The sequence below is a fragment of the Bactrocera dorsalis genome, chromosome 2 (assembly GCF_023373825.1).
Source record: "Bactrocera dorsalis isolate Fly_Bdor chromosome 2, ASM2337382v1, whole genome shotgun sequence".
In the NCBI taxonomy this organism is placed as follows: domain Eukaryota; kingdom Metazoa; phylum Arthropoda; class Insecta; order Diptera; family Tephritidae; genus Bactrocera; species Bactrocera dorsalis.
In genome coordinates this window covers 48,422,724-48,442,707 of record NC_064304.1, presented here as the reverse complement: position 1 = coordinate 48,442,707, position 19,984 = coordinate 48,422,724, and the positions used below count along the sequence as shown (strand labels likewise).

Here is a 19,984-nt window from a genome sequence, read left to right as displayed (position 1 = left end):
TGGTTGTTAACCAGATATTGAGAAAAAAATTTTTCAACTTGTTGTCGGCAAAGTTCTGGTTACACGCTTAACCAGACATTGTGAAAACCCCATAAGTAAACAACTACCTCTCCGACCTTTCTCGTTTCCACACTGCACTGAACCTCTCACTTTCCCCACCAAAGCCGCAACGACCATTTTTACGAACTGGACGAAGGAGTATAGACTTGAATTTAATATTGCAGTCGAGGGCGTCAAAATTCCGATTGTCAATAACCCTAAGATTTTAGGTGTAACTTTTGATAGTCCATGCTCCTTCACTCCCCATACCACCGCGATTGTCGTCAAGGAACAGAGCCGCAGCAAGATCCTCAAGTCGCTAGCCGCATGGAGAAAATACAAAGAAACGTTGTTGCCAACATACAAGGCTATCGGCCGACCGGTCCTCCCAGTTAAGGAGCATAATGAACTCCTTGGATGTTTTCGTAGAAATCACGCTTGCAGCCACCTACTTGGAGAGAAACCTAGGAGCATCAAGAGGTCTTACCTTGACTACGTCGACGACATCGTACATTCCGCCGACCGGACTTCAGACGCAACTTACTTCTGACAGGTACTGACTGCCATTCACAGTGGAGCTATCAACACCTTCACCGACTCCCTTCCCGTGAATGGCGTTCTTGGAGTCAAACCACCACCCATTGCTGACGAAGAGCTTGAGTTGCCGCGAGAAACGCGAGTGACCCTAGCGCAGCTTTGTTCTGAATACTGTGGCACGTTAAAATCCTACTTATGCAGAATAGACCCCGACATATCCAATGTACATATGTCCTGCATGCAACGAGCTCAGCAACGAGTCTCCGCCTGACACTGATGCATGCCCTGCCAAACCTACTCATCTAACACCCTTTTCCCGCTAGATGACGTCGACGACAACATAGATAACCCTTACCATCCTAACGGGGATAAAGAAACCATTAAAACAACAAAACGCCCTAAGATTTGTGCGAATTATAAAAAAAAAATTTAATAAATAAAAGAAATGTCATTAGTTACATTGTGCAGACAATACACCCCTATATCATAGTATGTTATATGTTTTATTTTTCTTGTTAGTAAAGTAGCTGTACACAATAATTGTGTCAAAAATATATTAAAATACTTATTTTGTTATTATAAAAGTATTTTTTCTTCAATTTTTACAACTATTCTTGATAACCGTTCCCTTAAAGATCATTTTTTAATAAAAGATGAGAGACCTTATGATTTTTCGGTGTATAAATAATTGAGTGGAATTGAAAAATAATAATCTTATAGCTTTGGAAACACCCGGTTCTGCAAGAATTTAGTTTCGTTTCATTTCGTACCTGAAATGTGGTTGGTCAAAAAGACCGCGTCCTGCCTAAGTGAGTGACATTTGTAAACGTTTATTAAAAAGTTTTGTATGAGAAAATTTTTTATCTAAATTTTGTAACCAATACGAACAACTTATTATTGAAACAATGTAAGTTCTAAACAATGATATAATATTTGCGTTACTTAACCTTAAATGGATTTGCAGGGCTCTTGTAAAACCAAAATCTGAACTGACACCTGAGGAACTTGCTCGCCAAGAGGAAGAAGAATTCAACACGGGCCCTCTTTCCGTTCTCACTCAATCGGTGAAAAACAATACACAAGTTTTAATTAACTGCCGCAATAACAAGAAGCTGCTTGGTCGTGTAAAGGCTTTCGACCGCCACTGTAATATGGTTCTCGAAAGTGTTAAGGAAATGTGGACTGAATTGCCTCGTACGGGAAAAGGCAAGAAGAAAGTTAAACCAGTAAATAAAGATCGTTTCATATCGAAAATGTTTTTACGCGGAGATTCAGTGATTTTGGTTTTGAGAAATCCTTTGGCGACAGCAGCAGGGAAATGAGTTATTTTCTACGCTAACTTTAGTATATATAATATATATGTAGGCATTATGGTAATCAAGACAGAATAATAATAATTTTGAAAGCAGCCGAACAAGTGTTATTTAATTAAAGAAATTATTTACAATTGAATACAAACCAAATCAATATATCAAATAGTGTTAGTTGCCTGAAAGCTGTTTATGAACGAAGGGAACATATTCATCCCATTGCGCTTGATAAAAGTTGCCTGCTACAGGATAATCAAGGTCATACTTTAAAGCAAAGTTAGCTGTACGGAAATTAGGACGTTCTTCTCTGCTGTTATTTCCAACTCTTGCCTCAGTGAATTCCAACTTTCCATTCTGCTTGTACAGCAAGAATACATAACGATGCAGTCCTGAATCTTTTGGAGGTCCTGAGCCAACATAAGCGCTTAGAACTTCACCTTTTGAAATATCATTGTTTGGGATGTTACCCACTAGCCAGTGTTTGAACTCGCGAAATTTTGGTGCATTGCGACTTGGTGCGTCTGGATCTGTCATTATAAGTGTGTAAAATAAATCTTGATCCGCCTCCCATTCTACCACAGGTTGTGACTTTACTTGAGTTGGTGTGAGTTCTATGCCCGCTTTCACTTCCAAGTCGTTGGCATACGTCACCTAAATATTTAAAAAATCTTGAAATTCAAAGTTTATTTAATTTAAAGTTTCTGACAATACTTTTAGAAACCGGTTTGGTGCACTTGGTACAACATCTGGAACGACTTCAAGTTGCTCGAATATTGTCTTGACGTCATTTGTTTCGTTTGCACTTATATTGGCCGCGATCAAAAAAAGCCAAAATATTTTCATAATCTTTGAGTTCACCATTTAAATGTCCTGCGATGGATTAACTGTATATTTTACAACCGATATATGTATTTCGCATGTGAAATCTAAAAGTAATATGCTTTAGGCGATTAAATTAAGTTAACTAACCAACACAGAAGCGATTAAAAAAAACAATAAACCAACTACAGCTTTTAAGGTAAAGCTGAGAAAACTTTTACCTGGTATGGGGCATTCTATTATCATGGGCAGGGATATTGATAATTGACTTTTGATTAATATATTGTTCAAATTGGGTTTCTTGGTAGTGTTTTCGATATGTGGTTTGTAATAATGGCATATTTATTTTTCAAATGAACATAATAACTACCTACCAGATTTTCTATGAGTTTAATCTGTTTCCACTACAGCCAGATGGGAGATCATCTACATCGACGAAGATAGTGCGACGGACAACGAGTTTGATTCTGTCATAGAGATTGAGATCGACTCAAGTTATTAGATTTTTGTAACTGATCTAATAATAATCCTTTGTAGGATAAAATCGTGTAAATATAAAAAATTTTATAAATTTTGGCAGGCCGCTAATTTTTATTTTTATTTTTTCAGGCAGCATGTACATTAAATTGGGTTGACTGATTTTATTAATAATAAACATATGTATGTGATATCGGCCGGCCGATTCCGCTAGTCCTCCTAGCAGAAAAGAAACGAAAAAGGTGGTAAGGTCAGATAAGTTGTCATCGACGGATATGTGCCGTTTCGTTGGACCATAGGGAGAGGGCTGTTAGATGTGTAAGGTTAGCTGGGCACGCAAGGAGGTGGTTAGAGTCATGCGGACATACATATATTTGGTATGTCATGGTCGATCTGGATAAGTAGCAATAGTATCCAGGACAAAGCTGTGCAAGAGTCACTCCAGATTCTCGTGGAAACTCGAGTTCGTTGTCTGCAATGGGTGGTGGTTTGACTCCACCACTTGATTTCCACAACAGCCGGATCTAGGTTTTTTTTGGCGATCTAAGTTTTAGATTAAGCACATGTTCATTTTTCGTCGTCAAAATCGGGCAATAATCAGTGATTTAAATTCCCATAACAAGTAATTTGTAATCGCAACATTTTGCACAAAGTGATATACATATGTATGTATGTATGTGCATACATCACTCAACAGTTGCTTTTATCACTTAAAACTAATCGAGATAGATATCTTCTTCTTAATTGGCGTGGACACCGCTTATGCGATTATAGCCGAGTTAACAACCGCACGCCAGTCGTTTCTTTTCGCAACGTGGCGCCAATTGGATATTCCAAGCGAAGCCAGGTCCTTCTCCACTTGGTCCTTCCAACGGAGTGGAGGTCTTCCTCTTCATCTGCTTCCCGCGGCGGGTACTGCGTCGAATACTTTCAGAGCTGGAGTGTTTTCGTCCATCCGGACAACATGACCTAGCCAGCGTAGCCGCTGTCTTTTAATTCGCTGAACTATGTCAATGTCGTTGTATATCTCGTACAGCTCATCGTTCCATCGAATGCGATATTCGCCGTGGCCAACGCGCAAAAGACCATAAATCTTTCGCAGAACTTTTCTCTCGAAAACTCGCAACGTCGACTCATCTGTTGTTGACATCGTCCAGGCCTCTGCACCATATAGCAGGACGGGAATTATGAGTGACTTATAGAGTTTGGTTTTTGTTTGTCGAGAGAGGACTTTGCTTCTCAATTGCCTACTTAGTCCGAAGTAGCACCTGTTGGCAAGAGTTATCCTGCGTTGGATTTCTAGGCTGACATTGTTGGTGGTGTTTACGCTGGTTCCAAGATAGACGAAATTATCTACAACTTCAAAGTTATGACTGTCAACAGTGACGTGAGTGCCAAGTCGCGAGTGCGACGACTGTTTGTTTGATGACAGGAGATATTTCGTCTTGCCCTCGTTCACTGCCAGACCCATTTCTTTTGCTTCCTTGTCCAGTCTGGAGAAAGCAGAACTAACGGCGCGGGTGTTGAGGCCGATGATATCAATATCATCGGCGTACGCCAGCAGTTGTACACTCTTATAGAAGATGGTACCTTCTCTGTGGAGTTCTGCAGCTCGAACTATTTTCTCCAGAAGCAGGTTGAAAAAGTCGCACGATAGGGAATCGCCTTGTCTGAAACCTCGTTTGGTATCGAACGGCTCGGAGAGGTCCTTCCCGATCCTGACGGAGCTTTTCGTGTTGCTCAACGTCAGTTTACACAGTCGTATTAGTTTTGCGGGGATACCAAATTCAGACATCGCGGCATAAAGGCAGCTCCTTTTCGTGCTGTCGAAAGCAGCTTTGAAATCGACGAATAAGTGGTGAGTGTCGATTCTCCTTTCACGGGTCTTTTCCAAGATTTGGCGCATGGTGAATATCTGGTCGGTTGTTGATTTACCAGGTCTGAAGCCACACTGATAAGGTCCAATCAGTTTGTTGACGGTGGGCTTTAATCTTTCACACAATACGCTCGACAGAACCTTATATGCGATGTTGAGGAGGCTTATCCCACGGTAGTTGGCGCAGATTGTGGGGTCTCCTTTTTTATGGATTGGTCATAGCACACTTAAATTCCAATCGCTGGGCATGCTGTCATCCGACCATATTTTGCAAAGAAGCTTATGCTTGCTCCTTATCTGTTCTTCGCCGCCGTGTTTGAATAGCTCGGCCGGCAATCCATCGGCCCCTGCCGCTTTGTTGTTTTTCAGGCGGGCAATTGCTATTCAAACTTCTTCATGATCGGGCAATGGAACGTCTGCTCCATCGTCATCGATTGGGGTATTGGGTTCGCCTTCTCCTGGTGCGTTCACTGCCATTCAGCAGGCTGGAGAAGTGTTCCCTCCATAATTTAAGTATGCTCTGGGCATCGGTGGCTAGATCACCTTGGGGGGTTCTACAGGAGTATGCTCCGGTTTTGAAACCTTGTGTAAGCCGCCGCATCTTTTCATAGAATTTTCGAGCATTACCCCTGTCGGCCAGCTTATCAAGCTGTTCGTACTCACGCATTTCGGCCTCTTTCTTCTTCTGTCTGCAAATGCGTCTTGCTTCCCTCTTCAACTCTCGGTATCTATCCCATCCCGCACGTGTTGTGGTCGATCGTAACGTTGCGAGGTAGGCAGCCTGTTTTCTCTCCGCTGCGACACGGCACTCGTCGTCGTACCAGCTGTTCTTTTGCACTTTCCGAAAACCAATGGTTTCGGTTGCAGCTGTACGTAAGGAGTTTGAAATGCCATCCCACAGTTCCCTTATACCGAGTTGTTGACGAGTGCTCTCAGAGAGCAGGAGTGCAAGCCGAGTAGAGAAGCGTTCGGCTGTCTGTTGTGATTGCAGCTTCTCGACGTCGAACCTTCCTTGTGTTTGTTGGCGTGCGTTTTTTGCTGCACAGAGGCGGGTGCGAATCTTAGCTGCAACAAGATAGTGGTCCGAGTCGATGATAGGACCTCGGAGCGCACGCACGTCTAAAACACTGGAGTCGTGTCTTCCGTCTATCACAACATGATCGATCTGGTTGGTAGTTTTTCGATCCGGAGACAGCTAGGTAGCTTGGTGGATCTTCTTATGCTGGAATCTAGTACTACAGATAACCATATTTCGGGCTCCGGCGAAGTCGATCAGCCTCAACCCATTTGGGGATGTTTCCTCGTGGAGGCTGAATTTACCGACAGTAGTGCCATATATACCTTCTTTGCCCACCCTGGCGTTGAAGTCGCCAAGCACGATTTTTACATGTAACGGGGGCATCTCACATAAGTGCGCTCCAAGCATTCATAAAAGGCATCTTTGGTCACATCGTCCTTCTCTTCCGTCGGGGCGTGGGCGCAAATCAGCGATATGTTGAAGAACCTCGCTTTGATGCGGATTGTGGCTAGACGTCCATTCACCGCAGTGAATGATAGTACTCGGCGACGGAGTCTCTCTCCCACCACGAATCCCACACCAAACCTGAGCTCCTTTATATAGCCACTGTAGTAAATGTCACAAGGACCTACTCGTCTCTGTCCTTGTCCCGTCCATCGCATTTCTTGGACGGTGGTGATGTCAGCCTTTGTTTTCACGAGGACATCAACCAGCTGGGCAGTGGCACCTTCCCAGTTAAGGGACCGGACATTCCAGGTGCATGCCCTCAATTCGTAGTCCTTATTTCGTTTGCCATGGTCGTCATCAAAAGGGGGGTCTCTCATTCGAGGCTGGTTACAACTATTCACTGAGGTGTTTTTTTACGTGGCGGGTCCCAAACCCAGCGCACAACCCTATGCAGGGGGGGGGAGATAGATATGGAGTTATATATGTGTGGGGTTTCAGTTTCAATTAATTTTAAAGAATTTATTTAATTTAAGGGGGTATTCCGCTCTAGACGCATGAATTTTAGGCATTTTTTAAACTAAGATAAAAAAAATGAAAAACATTTTTACTATCAATTTTTTATACGTTTTTTATAGACATTTTAATAATATGAAAAAAAATTGCAAGAAAAAAACCAAAATTTGTCGAGATACGGGCGGGTGGAGTGAGGGCTTCAAAAAAAACGGTGCGTCCTGGTTGACGTGATTTCAACCCTTGTAGAGATCTAAAACACAAAAAACAAGAAAATTCTTCATTAGTAAGGATGTCGTTATCGGATTGACCATTTTCAAAAAAAAAAAAAATGGCGTCAACTTAAAAAAAACATGTTTTTTTTTACCCGATTTTTTCGACCTTTTCGAATTTTTCGAATTTCCAAGGCAGACACGATAGAGCATTGTATAAAGAAGATATATACCAAATTTCAAAGGAATCGGTTCAGTAGAACTTGAGATATCATGTCAACCACCTCAGAAAAAGTAGTTTCGAGAAAAACGCGTTTAAAGTTTAGGAGACAATTCTAGTGAACACGGACGCCACGTCACAAAATCGGCTGCATCTCCGAAAATAAGTTGAATCTCTAACGTTTAGTGTCACTGTTTATGTCCTCGTCTCGTACGATCAAATCATTAGTAAAGGGGTTAAATTGGTTTCCTCGGGTTAAAAACAGCTTTTTTTTTAATAATTTTTTTCTCATATAAAAACGAAATATTTTATTAGAATTATTTATTGTTATAAATATGCATTATTAGCAAAGAAATTCTGAAATTTGTGTAAAAAATATTTTAAACTCGGCCATTGCGATGGCATTTCTGGTGACCCCTCGGAAAAAGATGGTAGAATAACTTCTTACAGGATCGGAGGAAAAAAAATGAAAATTGGATTTTTGGCACACATTTTTACAAAAGAATGAAAATTTCAGTGAAAATTTCGCGAAATTTTTTTTCAAATAGTTGTCATAGAAAAAATCTTTCGTCCAAGTCTTTGAGAATTGTATATCAAAAACCTGCGTAAAATTTCAGTAATTCTCGAGAAATTCTTACCAACCGACTTCAATAACACAGTTTCGAGAAAAGCGCGTTTAAAGACCGCGCACTTAGTTTAGCTAGCCTCGAGCGTACAAGTTGTCAAGGCTGTATCTCTGAAACTATTACTCAGATCAACTTAAATTTAGGACAATATTCTAGAGGTGTTGTGGAATTTAATAAGATAATAAAAAAATTCGAATTTTTGAAACCCGTAAACCCATGTAATCCCTAAAGTCAACGTTCACATTCAGTGTTGCTTATTGTTGTAGCAATCCCACATACATAAAGGTGATTAGCTTGACAAGATGAGTTGAAATCCGGGTGACTGTCAGTTCGTCCAAGCGATAACTTGAGTAAAATTCCAGATATCTTGATAAAACTTGACACATATGTTCCTTGGCACCCAAGGGAGTTTTGGTATTGCAAACGAAACCCTACAAAGTTCCAAAACTAAGCACTAAATTAAGATACATACAGCGGATTGCAGTGGCATGCAACATCTGTTGACTAAAATTTTTTTCAAAGTGGGCATGTCCCCGCCCCTAATTGGTTTAATATACATATCTTCCTACAGTGGTTCAGTTTAATCACCAAAACTTGCTGAGAAGTAGCATTTTTAGAACTTCTTCTCACGCTGTGAGAATGGGTAAAATCAGATAATAACCACGGCCACTTTCCATATAACGGTTATGTTGAAAATTACTAAAAGTGCGATAACTCACTAAATAATTGCGCCATAAGCATTAAATTTTAGAAACAATATATTAGGGAAGCGATATAAATCCCAGTTCGGGTGAAAATTGGACAAGTGGTGGTAGGTATTTATATAAAAAAGTCGAATATACGTATACTTACATACATATCTATAACTTTTTTAGAACCCAGGCGCCAAATATCTGGACCCCAGGGCATTTGGCTGATTTTTTTTACAAAACTTATCGGTCAATCTGTGAGTTCTGGTATTGAAATTCGAGGAGTATTAATATTTGTAATGACATATTATTCTTATGTTGAAAATTCCCTGAAAATTTTAGCCCTTAATATTATCCTCCAGCACAATGATCACTAAAAAGTACGTGAAAGCAACTATGGAAGTGGGTTTTAAAACCATATATGTACATACTTATGTTAAGTTATTTATGCACTTGTAATTTTTTATTTTTTAAAGAGGCATTTAAACTACACTTAAGTTTATTTCTTTCCAGATAATTGCCTATGCACAGTAGGAACATACTCGTCCCACTGCGCCTGAAAGAAATTTCCTGCAATGGGATCACCCAATTTATATTTCTTCGCAAATTTCGTTGCACTAAAGTTCGGTCTATTTTGACTACTATTTTTTGGTACGCGAGTTTCCTGGAAGCGTATTTCGGCTGGTTGTTTGTATACTAAGAAAACATATCGATGGAGACCAGTCCCCTGTGGTGGGCCAGACCCTACATACGCGGTTAAGACATCACCACTACTAATGTCCGTTCCGTGAATATTGGTAACCAACCAGTGATTAAATTCACGAAATTTCGGATTGCTGCGGCTTGGTGCATCCGGATCTGTCATAATTATCGTATAAAAAGCATCGTTTTCGGCATTCCATTCGATCGAGGGCTGTACTGCCACCTGTGTCGGTGTTAGCTCCTTTCCATTTTCAGCCAATACATTTTTGTAACTGACCTAAAAAAATCGTTAGTTATTTGTAAAGCCATATGCAATTGATTTTTCAACCTTTAGATATTGTTTCGGCGCCACTGGTATGACGTCAGGCACAACTTTGTGTTGCTTGAAAACGTCGTCCGTACTATCAGATGTTGAAGCTGCAGCCATTGCGTTCTGAAATTTGTTTTAATACAAATTTTCAGGGGCCGGTAGACATGTGATTTCGAAGCAAGAATATGATCTATAAAATCTTTAGTTACCAATCCAAACTTACATTAGATATAAAGCCTTCGGCGAGATCAAAATATTATTTATAATTGATAGCTTGATGTAAAAGTTTTCGGTTTTATTTTATTTTTTCTACAGTTCAATGATTGAATCTGATGTCTATGTGTATATATAGGGTGCACCCAAGGCTCATATAATAAAGATTACGTCATTCATCATGTTGGGTAGTAGATGGATGAGTTCAGATTGTTATATGACATCAAGATTTATTTCGTTCATATTTTTTATGTTTTTTCCATTACTTTTTCAAGTATCTCCGGTAGTAAAGTGATGATTCCGGCTCGAATGTTGATCAAAGATTTTATGGCGTACACTTTACTTTTATACTACTCCCACAAACAGAAATCGCTTACAACGAAATCTGGGTGGACAAAACTTTAGGGTCAGCCATTCGAGAAATGGAAGATAGCCTATGATAAGAAAGCGGTTGGAAAGTTTTGCCTCAACCGTCTTATAGTCCAGACCATGAATGAATATGCAGGAAAACTTTTCACATCAGAGCAGGATATAAAAAATTTGCTTGAGTCATTACTGGTCGCCAAGTCTGAGCAGTTTGCAGAGTGTTCGTGAGTTCCAGATACTGCTTACTAATGGTCCCTCCCAAAAAATAAGAAACTTCCAGATAAACAACTTAGAAACACGACCTTGCTAAATGTTCAAAGAAAGTGAAGCCTCTCGTCTCTTGCAAGGGACCGACTGAGCGTGACTATAATAGACAAATAGTTGCCGGAGCCGGTAAGAAGAACATCACGAGTGACGAAGCAAAGGGGAATAAGAAGTCTTACGCAGAGGTGACCCGCCCGTCAACTACTCTTTAATCGACACTGGTAGATCCCTAGGGAGCATGTCTGCAGTGCAACAGACCCTGCTTGCGATCAGCGATGGTCTAACGAATCTAATCTTCTTATCGTCCTTTATTAGGTCCGTGTTTAAAACCGACATGGCTCGCTTCGGAAATTGCCCCTCTTCATACCCTCTATGGTGGAGACTGACTGTAACGTCCTCTTCTTCTTTACTGGCGTAGACACCGCTTACGCGATTATAGCCGAGTCAACAACAGCGCGCCAGTCGTTTCTTCTCTTCGCTACGTGGCGCCAATTGGATATTCCAAGCGAGGCCAGGTCTTTCTCCACTTGGTCCTTCCAAGGGAGTGGAGGTCTTCCTCTTCCTCTGCTTCCCGTGGCGGGTACTGCGTCGAATACTTTCAGAGCTGGAGTGTTTTCATCCATCCGGACAACATGACCTAGCCAGCGTAGCCGCTGTCTTTTAATTCGCTGAACTATGTCAATGTCGTCGTATATCTCGTACAGCTCATCGTTCCATCGAATGCGATGTTCGCCGTGGCCAACGCGCAAAGGACCATAAATCTTTCGCAGAACTTTTCTCTCGAAAACTCGCAACGTCGAATCATCGGTTGTTGTCATCGTCCAAGCCTCTGCACCATATAGCAGGACGGGAATTATGAGCGACTTGTAGAGTTTGGTTTTTGTTCGTCGAGAGAGGACTTTACTTTTCAATTGCCTACTCAGTCCGAAGTAGCACCTGTTGGCAAGAGTAATCCTGGGTTGGAGTTCCAGGCTGACATTGTTGGTGGTGTTTACGCTGGTTCCAAGATAGACGAAATTATCTATAACTTCAAAGTTATGACTGTCAACAGTGACGTGAGAGCCAAGTCGCGAGTGCGACGACTGTTTGTTTGATGACAGGAGATATTTCGTCTTGCCCTCGTTCACTGCCAGACCCATTTGCGTTGCTTCCTTGTTCAGTCTGGAGAAAGCAGAACTAACGGCGCGGGTGTTGAGACCGATGATATCAATATCATCGGCATACGACAGCAGCTGTACACTCTTATAAAAGATTGTACCTGCTCGATTCAGTTCTGCAGCTCTAATAATTTTCTCCAGCAGCAGATTGAAAAAGTCGCACGATAGGGAGTCGCCTTGTCTGAAACCTCGTTTGGTATCGAACGGCTCGGAGAGGTTCTTCCCGATCCTGACGGAGCTTTTCGTGTTGCTCAACGTCAGTTTACACAGTCGTATTAGTTTTGCGGGGATACCAAATTCAGATATCGCGGCATAAAGGCAGCTCCTTTTCATGCTGTCGAAAGCAGCTTTCAAATCGACGAATAGGTGGTGAGTGTCCATTCTCCTTTCACGGGTCTTTTCCAAGATTTGGCGCATGGTGAATATCTGGTCGGTTGTTGATTTACCAGGTCTGAAGCCACACTGATAAGGTCCAATCAGTTTGTTGACGGTGGGCTTTAATCTTTCACACAATACGCTCGATAGAACCTTGTACGCGATGTTGAGAAGGCTTATCCCACGGTAGTTGGCGCAGATTGTGGGGTCTCCTTTTTTATGGATTGGGCATAGCACACTTAAATTCCAATCGTTGGGCATGCTTTCATCCGACCATATTTTGCAAAGAAGCTGATGCATGCTCCTTATCAGTTCTTCGCCGCCGTGTTTGAATAGCTCGGCTGGCAATCCGTCGGCCCCTGCCGCTTTGTTGTTCTTCAGGCGGGCAACTGCTACTTATTCGAACTTCTTCATGGCCGGGTAATGGAACGTCTGCTCCATCGTCATCGATTGGGGAATCGGGTTCGCCTTCTCCTGGTGTTATGTGTTCACTCAGCAGGCTGGAGAAGTGTTCCCTCCATAATCTAAGTATGCTCTGGGCATCGGTGGCTAGATCACCTTTGGGGGTTCTACAGTACTCACGCATTTCGGACTTTTTTCTTCTTCTGTCTGCAAATGCGTCTCGCTTCCCTCTTCAACTCTCGGTATTTATCCCATCCCGCACGTGTTGTGGTCGATCGTAACGTTGCGAGGTAGGCAGCCTGTTTTCTCTCCGCTGCGACACGGCACTCCTCGTCGTACCAGCTGTTCTTTTGTACTTTCCGAAAACCAATGGTTTCGGTTGCAGCTGTACGTAAGGCGTTTGAAATGCCGTCCCACAGTTCCCTTATACCGAGTTGTTGACGAGTGCTCTCAGAGAGCAGGAGTGCAAGCCGAGTAGAAAATCGTTCGGCTGTCTGTTGTGATTGCAGCTTCTCGACGTCGAACCTTCCTTGTGTTTGTTGGCATGCGTTTTTTGCTGCACAGAGGCGGGTGCGAATTTTGGCTGCAACAATATAGTGGTCCGAGTCGATGTTAGGACCTCGGAGCGCACGCACATCTAAAACACTGGAGACGTGTCTTCCGTCTATCACAACATGATCGATCTGGTTGGTGGTTTTTCGATCCGGAGACAGCCAGGTAGCTTGATGTATCTTCTTATGCTGGAATCTAGTACTACATATAACCATATTTCGGGCCCCGGCGAAGTCGATCAGCCTCAACCCATTTGAGGATGTTTCCTCGTGGAGGCTGAATTTACCGACCGTAGTGCCAAAGATACCTTCTTTGCCCACCCTGGCCTTGAAGTCGCCAAGCACGATTTTAACATCGCGGCGGGGGCATCTCTCATAAGTGCGCTCCAAGCATTCATAAAAAGCATCTTTGGTCACATCGTCTTTCTCTTCCGTCGGGGCGTGGGCGCAAATCAGCGATATGTTGAAGAACCTCGCTTTGATGCGGATTGTGGCTAGACGTTCATTCTCCGGAGTGAATGATAGTACTCGGCGACGGAGTCTCTCTCCCACCACGAATCCAACACCAAACTTGCGCTCCTTTATATGGCCACTGTAGTAAATGTCACAAGGACCTACTCGTCTCTGTCCTTGTCCCGTCCATCGCATTTCTTGGACGGCGGTGATGTCAGCCTTTATCTTTACGAGGACATCTACCAGCTGGGCAGCGGCACCTTTAAGAGACCGGACATTCCAGGTGCATGCTCTCAAATCATAGTCCTTATTTCGTTTGCCATGGTCGTCATCAAAAGGGGGGTCTCTCATCCGAGGCTGTTTTTTCCTTTTCATTGGGGGTGTTTTTTACGTGGCGGGTCCCAAACCCAGCGCACAACCCTATGCAGGGGATGTTTCGCCTTCTCACTTTAGCTCGCCTTCAAACGGATGTTCTTAGGCTACCCAGAGGATACTTGGTCAAAGACCGGAAGTCGTGAGCTGCTTGAGTCATATGTAAAAGAATCGTTGCAGGCCACTCCCAAGTGAATGGCGATCAGAGAACTTTCCTCACTTGCGTGAACTTCTACACATGACTCCATCCTCCAACTGTAACGTCCACGAAGACAATTTTAAAGATGCTGCCCAAACAGCTCATGAAATCCAGCATAGTTATTGGTATGGCTCGCTTGTCACCGTCAAGTTCAAGATTTGTCACCGCCAGGTCGCGACAATACCTTCGTCGGAGTGTTGGCCCTGACTTTGTACACTATGGAATAGCGCGGGCGAGGAGACGAATGGAACTGCCCAGAGAAAACCCGAGCACCCCATCGTCAACTGCACAGATGGAGAGAAGTGGCGATTTCTTTCTCAGCAGAACAGATTCCCTAACAGCCCTAACCTTTGTAAGCCCAGTTTCTAAAGATAATTTATGCCGACGGCAGGGGAAGCCAAAGACCTGCATAGTTTGCAAAAAAATATTATTTCTTTTCTCCTTCTTCTTACTTGTTAAAAAGTATAGAAAGGATCTGCGACGGTCGTATTATACGACAAATCCCACCAAACCATTTGGGCTTCAGTATGTCTTCCCTTTTTTGTTGAGCGGAATCTTAATTCCTTATCCCGGTTCATAGGGATGCCATTGATACCTCCACCAACTGGGCAAGGCCCAACTGTCAATGTGGTTAAACCAGGAGGACAAACATTTCTCAATTCAACCCTCTTCATTAAGAGATAGAACTGTTGCACTCTCAAGATCTGTCAAGTATCTTGAGATTATTATGAATAGAAAACTAAGATGGAGAGAACACATTGAAAGTAAGGCCTCTGCAGAACAGACCTTGCCAGATGGTCTATTTTGTCTACATACATAGGTGTTATACATAGTTCTATACAAATATATGTATATAGTTCGTTACATATTCACCGACGGATTAAAGCGTGAAATAGGAAGAGTAGTGGGCTTTTCTGTAGTAATCCATATTGAGAAATTGGGCGACTACAATTTAGTTTTTCAGGCCGAAATCGATGGCATAAGGTGGCAAGTGGGCAGGTAATTTCGGGTAGTCTTGATGGATCTTCTTCTAAAGGAAAAAGAACTTGGTAACATTGTAGAAGTTATTACAGAGCTCCTATTTTTAAGATGCCATCTTCAGAAATTTGGAAAAGTTTGCTATTGAGACGGGACATCTTCCACGACTCCCAATGCTCCAATTTTGATTTTTGATCTCCATAAGACAATTAGTGGGTGTTGGCAGCAGTTTGATTACGGCACAAAAATTTTGTCTGTCGTTTTTTTCTTTGTATACAAAACATTTAGTGAAGGTCGTAAGGTCAAAAGAAATTTAACAATTTTAACTATATAAGTGATGAATTATAGCGTATAATTACACCAAATAAAACTCATCTAGATTTACCTGTATACTTTATATACATAACTCCCTATTAGGTTAAGAGCATTTTTTAAATTGTTTTTATTTTTTCTGGAGATAGTGAATTAAATATAATATGTGAATACTAAAAATATATGTACATGCATATGTCATATATAGGCTTATGTATAAGATCTATTACGTTATGAACCAGTTTCGCAATTAATAGCCGCTTAAATAACTCTTGGGTTTGCTCATTAATAGTCGTCTACTAAGCAGACCACCGCTGACCTTGTCTATTAAGCAGGCACTTTGTTTCCAACCAGCCAATCCATATTTTCACTTTCATCACTTCTTACTTTCATAAATATTCAAATTATAATTTATGCACTACTTTGGAAACTGTTAATCAATGTGAATATGCAGCTAAATACAAACCTAGACGCATACGTGCATATTTGTTTATAAAAGTGTGTGAGTATGTGCATAAAATAAGATTTGTATGTTTGTGTATGAAACTGGCTTAACGGCTCGAACCGATAGAAGAAACAAAAAAAAAAAACTATTTCTAAACAAGTATTTTCTTTAATCGTTCGACATAGGCCATTTCAATTGCAACTTTAAAATCCTAATTGCTTATAGAGTTCCGGTACATAATCATCATATTGAGCTTGGAAGAAATTTCCAGCAACTGGTACGCCTAGTCCATATTTCTCAGCGAAATTCTTTGTTGAAAAATTCTCACGACCCTTAGCACTTGTATTCGTGAGATGAGTTTCAGTGAATTCCAGTTTCTTTGGTTGTTTGTACAGCAAGAATACGTAACGATGCAATCCTGTGTCCTTCGGTGCGCCAGAACCGATATATGCCGACAGTACTTCACCCTTGTCCAAACTATTGCCGGGAATATTGACCACCAACCAATGATGCCATTCGCGCATCTCAGGTTTAGCACGACTAGGTGCATCCGGATCGGTCATAATCAGTGTGTAGAAGGTATTAGTCGATTCAGGATTCCATTCCACTTTCGGTTGGTGCTTTACTTGTGTCGGAGTCAACTCTACGCCCTTATCGGCCACAACACCGCTGTCGTAGCTCACCTACCAAAAAAATAGTCGCATTCAACTTCATCGAATTAATATAGCTTACTAATAGCCTTACTTTTAAAAAGTCTTTTGGTCCTTCCGCGATTACGTCAGGTATTACTTCCAGGTGCTTCATAAATTTTGTTATATCGGAATCCGCAGCGTGTGCCATATAAAATAGACTCACAAACAATAAATGCTTTAAGTTCAACATTTTACCGTTGTTTTGGTATATTGTCGTTATCGTCCGCAACCGTTGAGCTTCTAGTTGTGAATAAGCTGTGAAGATCTCTGATCTTAACTGCTGCTATTGTTAGGTCAAAGCTGCGCTTTATTTAGTTGAGCTTTTGCTCGCTCTCAGCGTTATCTACGAATAAGCAGCTGTTTATATAGGTAATACCGCTAAACTTATTAGGTTATGCATGCACACATATAGTATATACTTTGTCCGTCTATAATGATAATTAACTTTATTACAACTTTTATCTCATGTCTGTGGGATACTTTTCTTAAAAGCAACTGTTAACTGATACGAGTATGTAATTAACGTAATATGTGTTTGTGTGACTTTGATAATAATTATACACTGGTGAACTAAACAGCTGTTTGTCGCTTGACTCTTCAAAACATACACAATAAAACAATAACATCTAATACCACCTCTAACCGCTTCAACATGCAATCTACGAGTACGTATGTATCAAAGAGCTGCAACGATCACAATTTTTTCAATCATACCCGATCATTGACTCAGATTTTTTGTGACGGAAAACTTTGCTTCAACAAAAATGCATGATCGTAAGCGAGCGTGCTCAAAGCGAACAATCAGTTTCAATCACTGTTGCTTGTTTCGTAATGATTTTTCTCGATCGAACGCCTTGTGTGAGCAGCAAAGAATGTTCGAGAATGCTGATTGCACTCAGCTCGATCACAATCATACCGTTTGGTCATACCGGGTGGTTTATGCCAGCAGCGCAGCCGCTGAGCGTTCTTTTTCTTTAGCTGGAAATTTTATAACTGAAAAAAGAAATAGGCTCGGACCATGTTCAGTTGATAATTTATTGTTTTTAAATTCATTTTTTAAAAGTTTTAGCGATTAAGAAACCAAGTTTATTACCTTCTTTTAATTTTAAGTTTTTGTTGATCTCAATGAAGAAGTGATAAAAATTTGAAATTTGTGTTCCCTAATATTTTAAGCATTACCTTTGTTTATTAATTTTAAGCATTAATTGAATTTTAGTTTTAAGCGTTAAAAATGAAGAAATATATGCAGTAATGTTTTGGATTTTATGCATCGCAACTTGTTTCCGTTAAAACACACAAATATGTACATACAAACTATGCACATACATATTTGCAGGGCAATTCTCGATCTGATTGGTTCAATCACAATCAATTCAAACGCACACTTGATCGATGTATGAGTTTTCGTGCATCATTGGACTTGATCGTGTTTTTCTGTACAATCATTTCCAATCATCATACCGGAACCAAACAATCAGTTTCAATCAGTAAGCAGAGCAATCAAATCAATTGATCGAACTCCTTCGTTTTGAGCACGAAACTCGATCGAACAATTTTGTTGCGAACCGCTGTGCTGAGTTGTGACCGTTTTGAGCGAGGCTGATCAAACCGGATCGATCATACTCAATGCAGGTCTCTGGTATGTATGTATGTATTTAATTTGGAACTGTGGAAGTATCTACGTGCATTCATTAAAGCTTCACAAAATTAGGACTACAATAAGGGTATTCCATCAAACTCATAAATGCCTCATAAAATTCTTAAACTCGTAAAATTCTGTGCCTTATAAATGAGCTGTCAAAATTTGTATGAAAAAAAGTTTACGCGTTTCGTATAAAACTATGAGGCAAATTCGACGCGTATTTACTTCATAAACTGATATTTTGTTTTAGTGTTGCCATTACACAAAAATAATTTACATTTAGTGCTTCAAAAAAGTAAAGTTTTTAGTGCAGGCAACACTACTTGCAAAGAAAAAAAGAACGGTCAAACATTTGTGCTTGTTGCAAAATTTTTGTAACTGATGCACCTTCTCCATTACAACCGAGACGATATAAAACAATGGAGAGTTGCATAGCAACGGGAAATTGTTTGCCGGAACTTGCTCCGTTAAAGAGAACATCATCTTCTATCAGTTTTAGTACAATTTCAAAATTTGCCCGATTCATTCTAACAAATTGTCGAAAACGGTTTTCGTCTAAATTTGGCAAAATATCATAAAAGAATTTTTTGGATTTTAGCACAGAGTCTTTCGAGGTCGGAATCGAATAGCGAAAGCTGAGGACAGTAAGTTTTGAATATGCCCAGTCTTCAAAGATTTCATCTTCCACTTCTTCTTGATTTCGTTCTGTAAATATAAACGAAATCATTTAAATGCGTGCATTCTCTCAGAAAGTAATTAAGCAAACCATCACTTAATCCAAATACTTGTAACATCGACAAAGCGTTGAGTGCATTGTTATCAATATTTTCACACAGTTTTCTTTTTTCACTTTTTCGTGGCATTTTGTAAGATTTTAATTTTTTTTAAGTTATTTTTTAAATAAACGCACCCACTTATACAGAAATTTCTCTTCTAAATTAACCCTGGATTTGGTTTTTCAAATGCAACACTGACAGAAAAGCCTATTTACGCGGCTTTTATACGTATGAAAAAAAGGAGCGTTCCAAGAAACTAAAGCGTAAATTTTTGAACTTATAAGTTTATACATTTACGAGTTGGTGGAATACCCTAAATATATTTAGTATTAACTCTTAACAAATAAGAAAGCGCTAAGTTCGGGTGCAACCGAACATTCTATACTCTTGCAACTTGCAAGAATCAACGCCAGGGAAATACCTCTTAAGATGTAAAACATCAATCAGAGCATAAAAAGATTTGTTAGAAAATCTTTATACGTAGTATGGTATATTGGCGGTGGGGTAGTATCGATTTTATCTATTAACTACTTTCATGCCACATACATATTAAAAAAATGTTCCCTACGTTTCATTAAAGAGGAGCAAAGTCAGCCGGGTGTTCGAAATCCTGGTAATAGTTATAAAGAGGCTATATTAAGTTTTCGCCCAATTGTATCTATTTTAGGCACAAAGGTGTACTATTATTTGTAAAACATGACCTGTAATATTTATTGACATAACTCAAATATTAGCCGATATATTCAGCACAAAGTCACCTGGAAGATCGAAAATCTTTATATTAGGTATATGGGGGCTCAGGGTTTTATTTACCCGATTAAAAACATAATTAATACACAGAATAACTATTGTTAGGAAAAAATGCTGTCGGAATTTCCATTGTATATCTCATATATTATTCAATATTTTCGGTCAAAAGCCAACTATAGATACTGGGCTTGAACAGCTTATGTTAGAATTGAATAATTTTTGCTCATAAGATGGCACATACTAAA

General features: G+C 40.5%; 4 protein-coding genes across 5 annotated transcripts; 1 reads left to right on the top strand and 3 right to left on the bottom strand.

Moving 5' to 3' along the window:
• The first annotated feature begins 1,324 nt into the window (after positions 1-1,324).
• LOC105221915 (probable small nuclear ribonucleoprotein Sm D2) lies at positions 1,325-1,984 on the top strand. The gene is made up of 2 exons (XM_011199058.3): positions 1,325-1,483; positions 1,541-1,984. Coding segments are annotated over exons 1-2 (360 nt in total). The 5' UTR covers positions 1,325-1,481; the 3' UTR covers positions 1,899-1,984.
• LOC105221914 (protein D3-like) lies at positions 1,971-2,845 on the bottom strand. The gene is made up of 2 exons (XM_049447154.1): positions 2,598-2,845; positions 1,971-2,537 (listed from the first exon to the last, which is right to left on the bottom strand). The coding sequence occupies exons 1-2, from the start codon at positions 2,745-2,747 to the stop codon at positions 2,058-2,060; spliced, it is 630 nt and encodes a 209-aa protein (XP_049303111.1). The 5' UTR covers positions 2,748-2,845; the 3' UTR covers positions 1,971-2,057.
• A 6,020-nt stretch (positions 2,846-8,865) lies between these two features.
• On the bottom strand, positions 8,866-10,631 carry LOC105221916 (protein D2). 2 transcript variants are annotated; one of them, XM_011199059.3, is made up of 3 exons: positions 10,016-10,630; positions 9,811-9,915; positions 8,867-9,759 (listed from the first exon to the last, which is right to left on the bottom strand). In XM_011199059.3, exons 2-3 carry the CDS (start codon positions 9,907-9,909, stop codon positions 9,280-9,282), a joined length of 579 nt encoding a protein of 192 aa, XP_011197361.1. In that variant the 5' UTR covers positions 9,910-9,915; positions 10,016-10,630; the 3' UTR covers positions 8,867-9,279. The 2 variants fall into 2 exon arrangements, with proteins under 2 accessions (XP_049303112.1, XP_011197361.1); XM_049447155.1 differs by having other exon boundaries at positions 8,866-9,759; positions 9,811-10,631.
• Positions 10,632-15,535: 4,904 nt separating this feature from the next.
• LOC105221917 (protein D3) lies at positions 15,536-17,001 on the bottom strand. Its single transcript, XM_011199060.4, has 2 exons — positions 16,624-17,001; positions 15,536-16,562 (listed from the first exon to the last, which is right to left on the bottom strand). Exons 1-2 carry the CDS (start codon positions 16,759-16,761, stop codon positions 16,083-16,085), a joined length of 618 nt encoding a protein of 205 aa, XP_011197362.1. The 5' UTR covers positions 16,762-17,001; the 3' UTR covers positions 15,536-16,082.
• Between the last annotated feature and the right edge of the window lie 2,983 nt (positions 17,002-19,984).

Bases quoted from the DNA above. Each gene is read 5' to 3' on its own strand.
- LOC105221914 (XM_049447154.1), bottom strand. From the start codon at position 2,747: ATGGTGAACTCAAAGATTATGAAAATATTTTGGCTTTTTTTGATCGCG. The intron at 2,538-2,597 runs GTATTGTCAGAA...TTAAATATTTAG, and splicing joins CACCAAACCGGTTTCTAAAA to GTGACGTATGCCAACGACTT.
- LOC105221916 (XM_049447155.1), bottom strand. From the start codon at position 9,909: ATGGCTGCAGCTTCAACATCTGATAGTACGGACGACGTTTTCAAGCAA. The intron at 9,760-9,810 runs GTTGAAAAATCA...CGATTTTTTTAG, and splicing joins CGCCGAAACAATATCTAAAG to GTCAGTTACAAAAATGTATT.
- LOC105221917 (XM_011199060.4), bottom strand. From the start codon at position 16,761: ATGTTGAACTTAAAGCATTTATTGTTTGTGAGTCTATTTTATATGGCA. The intron at 16,563-16,623 runs GTAAGGCTATTA...TTTTTTTGGTAG, and splicing joins GACCAAAAGACTTTTTAAAA to GTGAGCTACGACAGCGGTGT.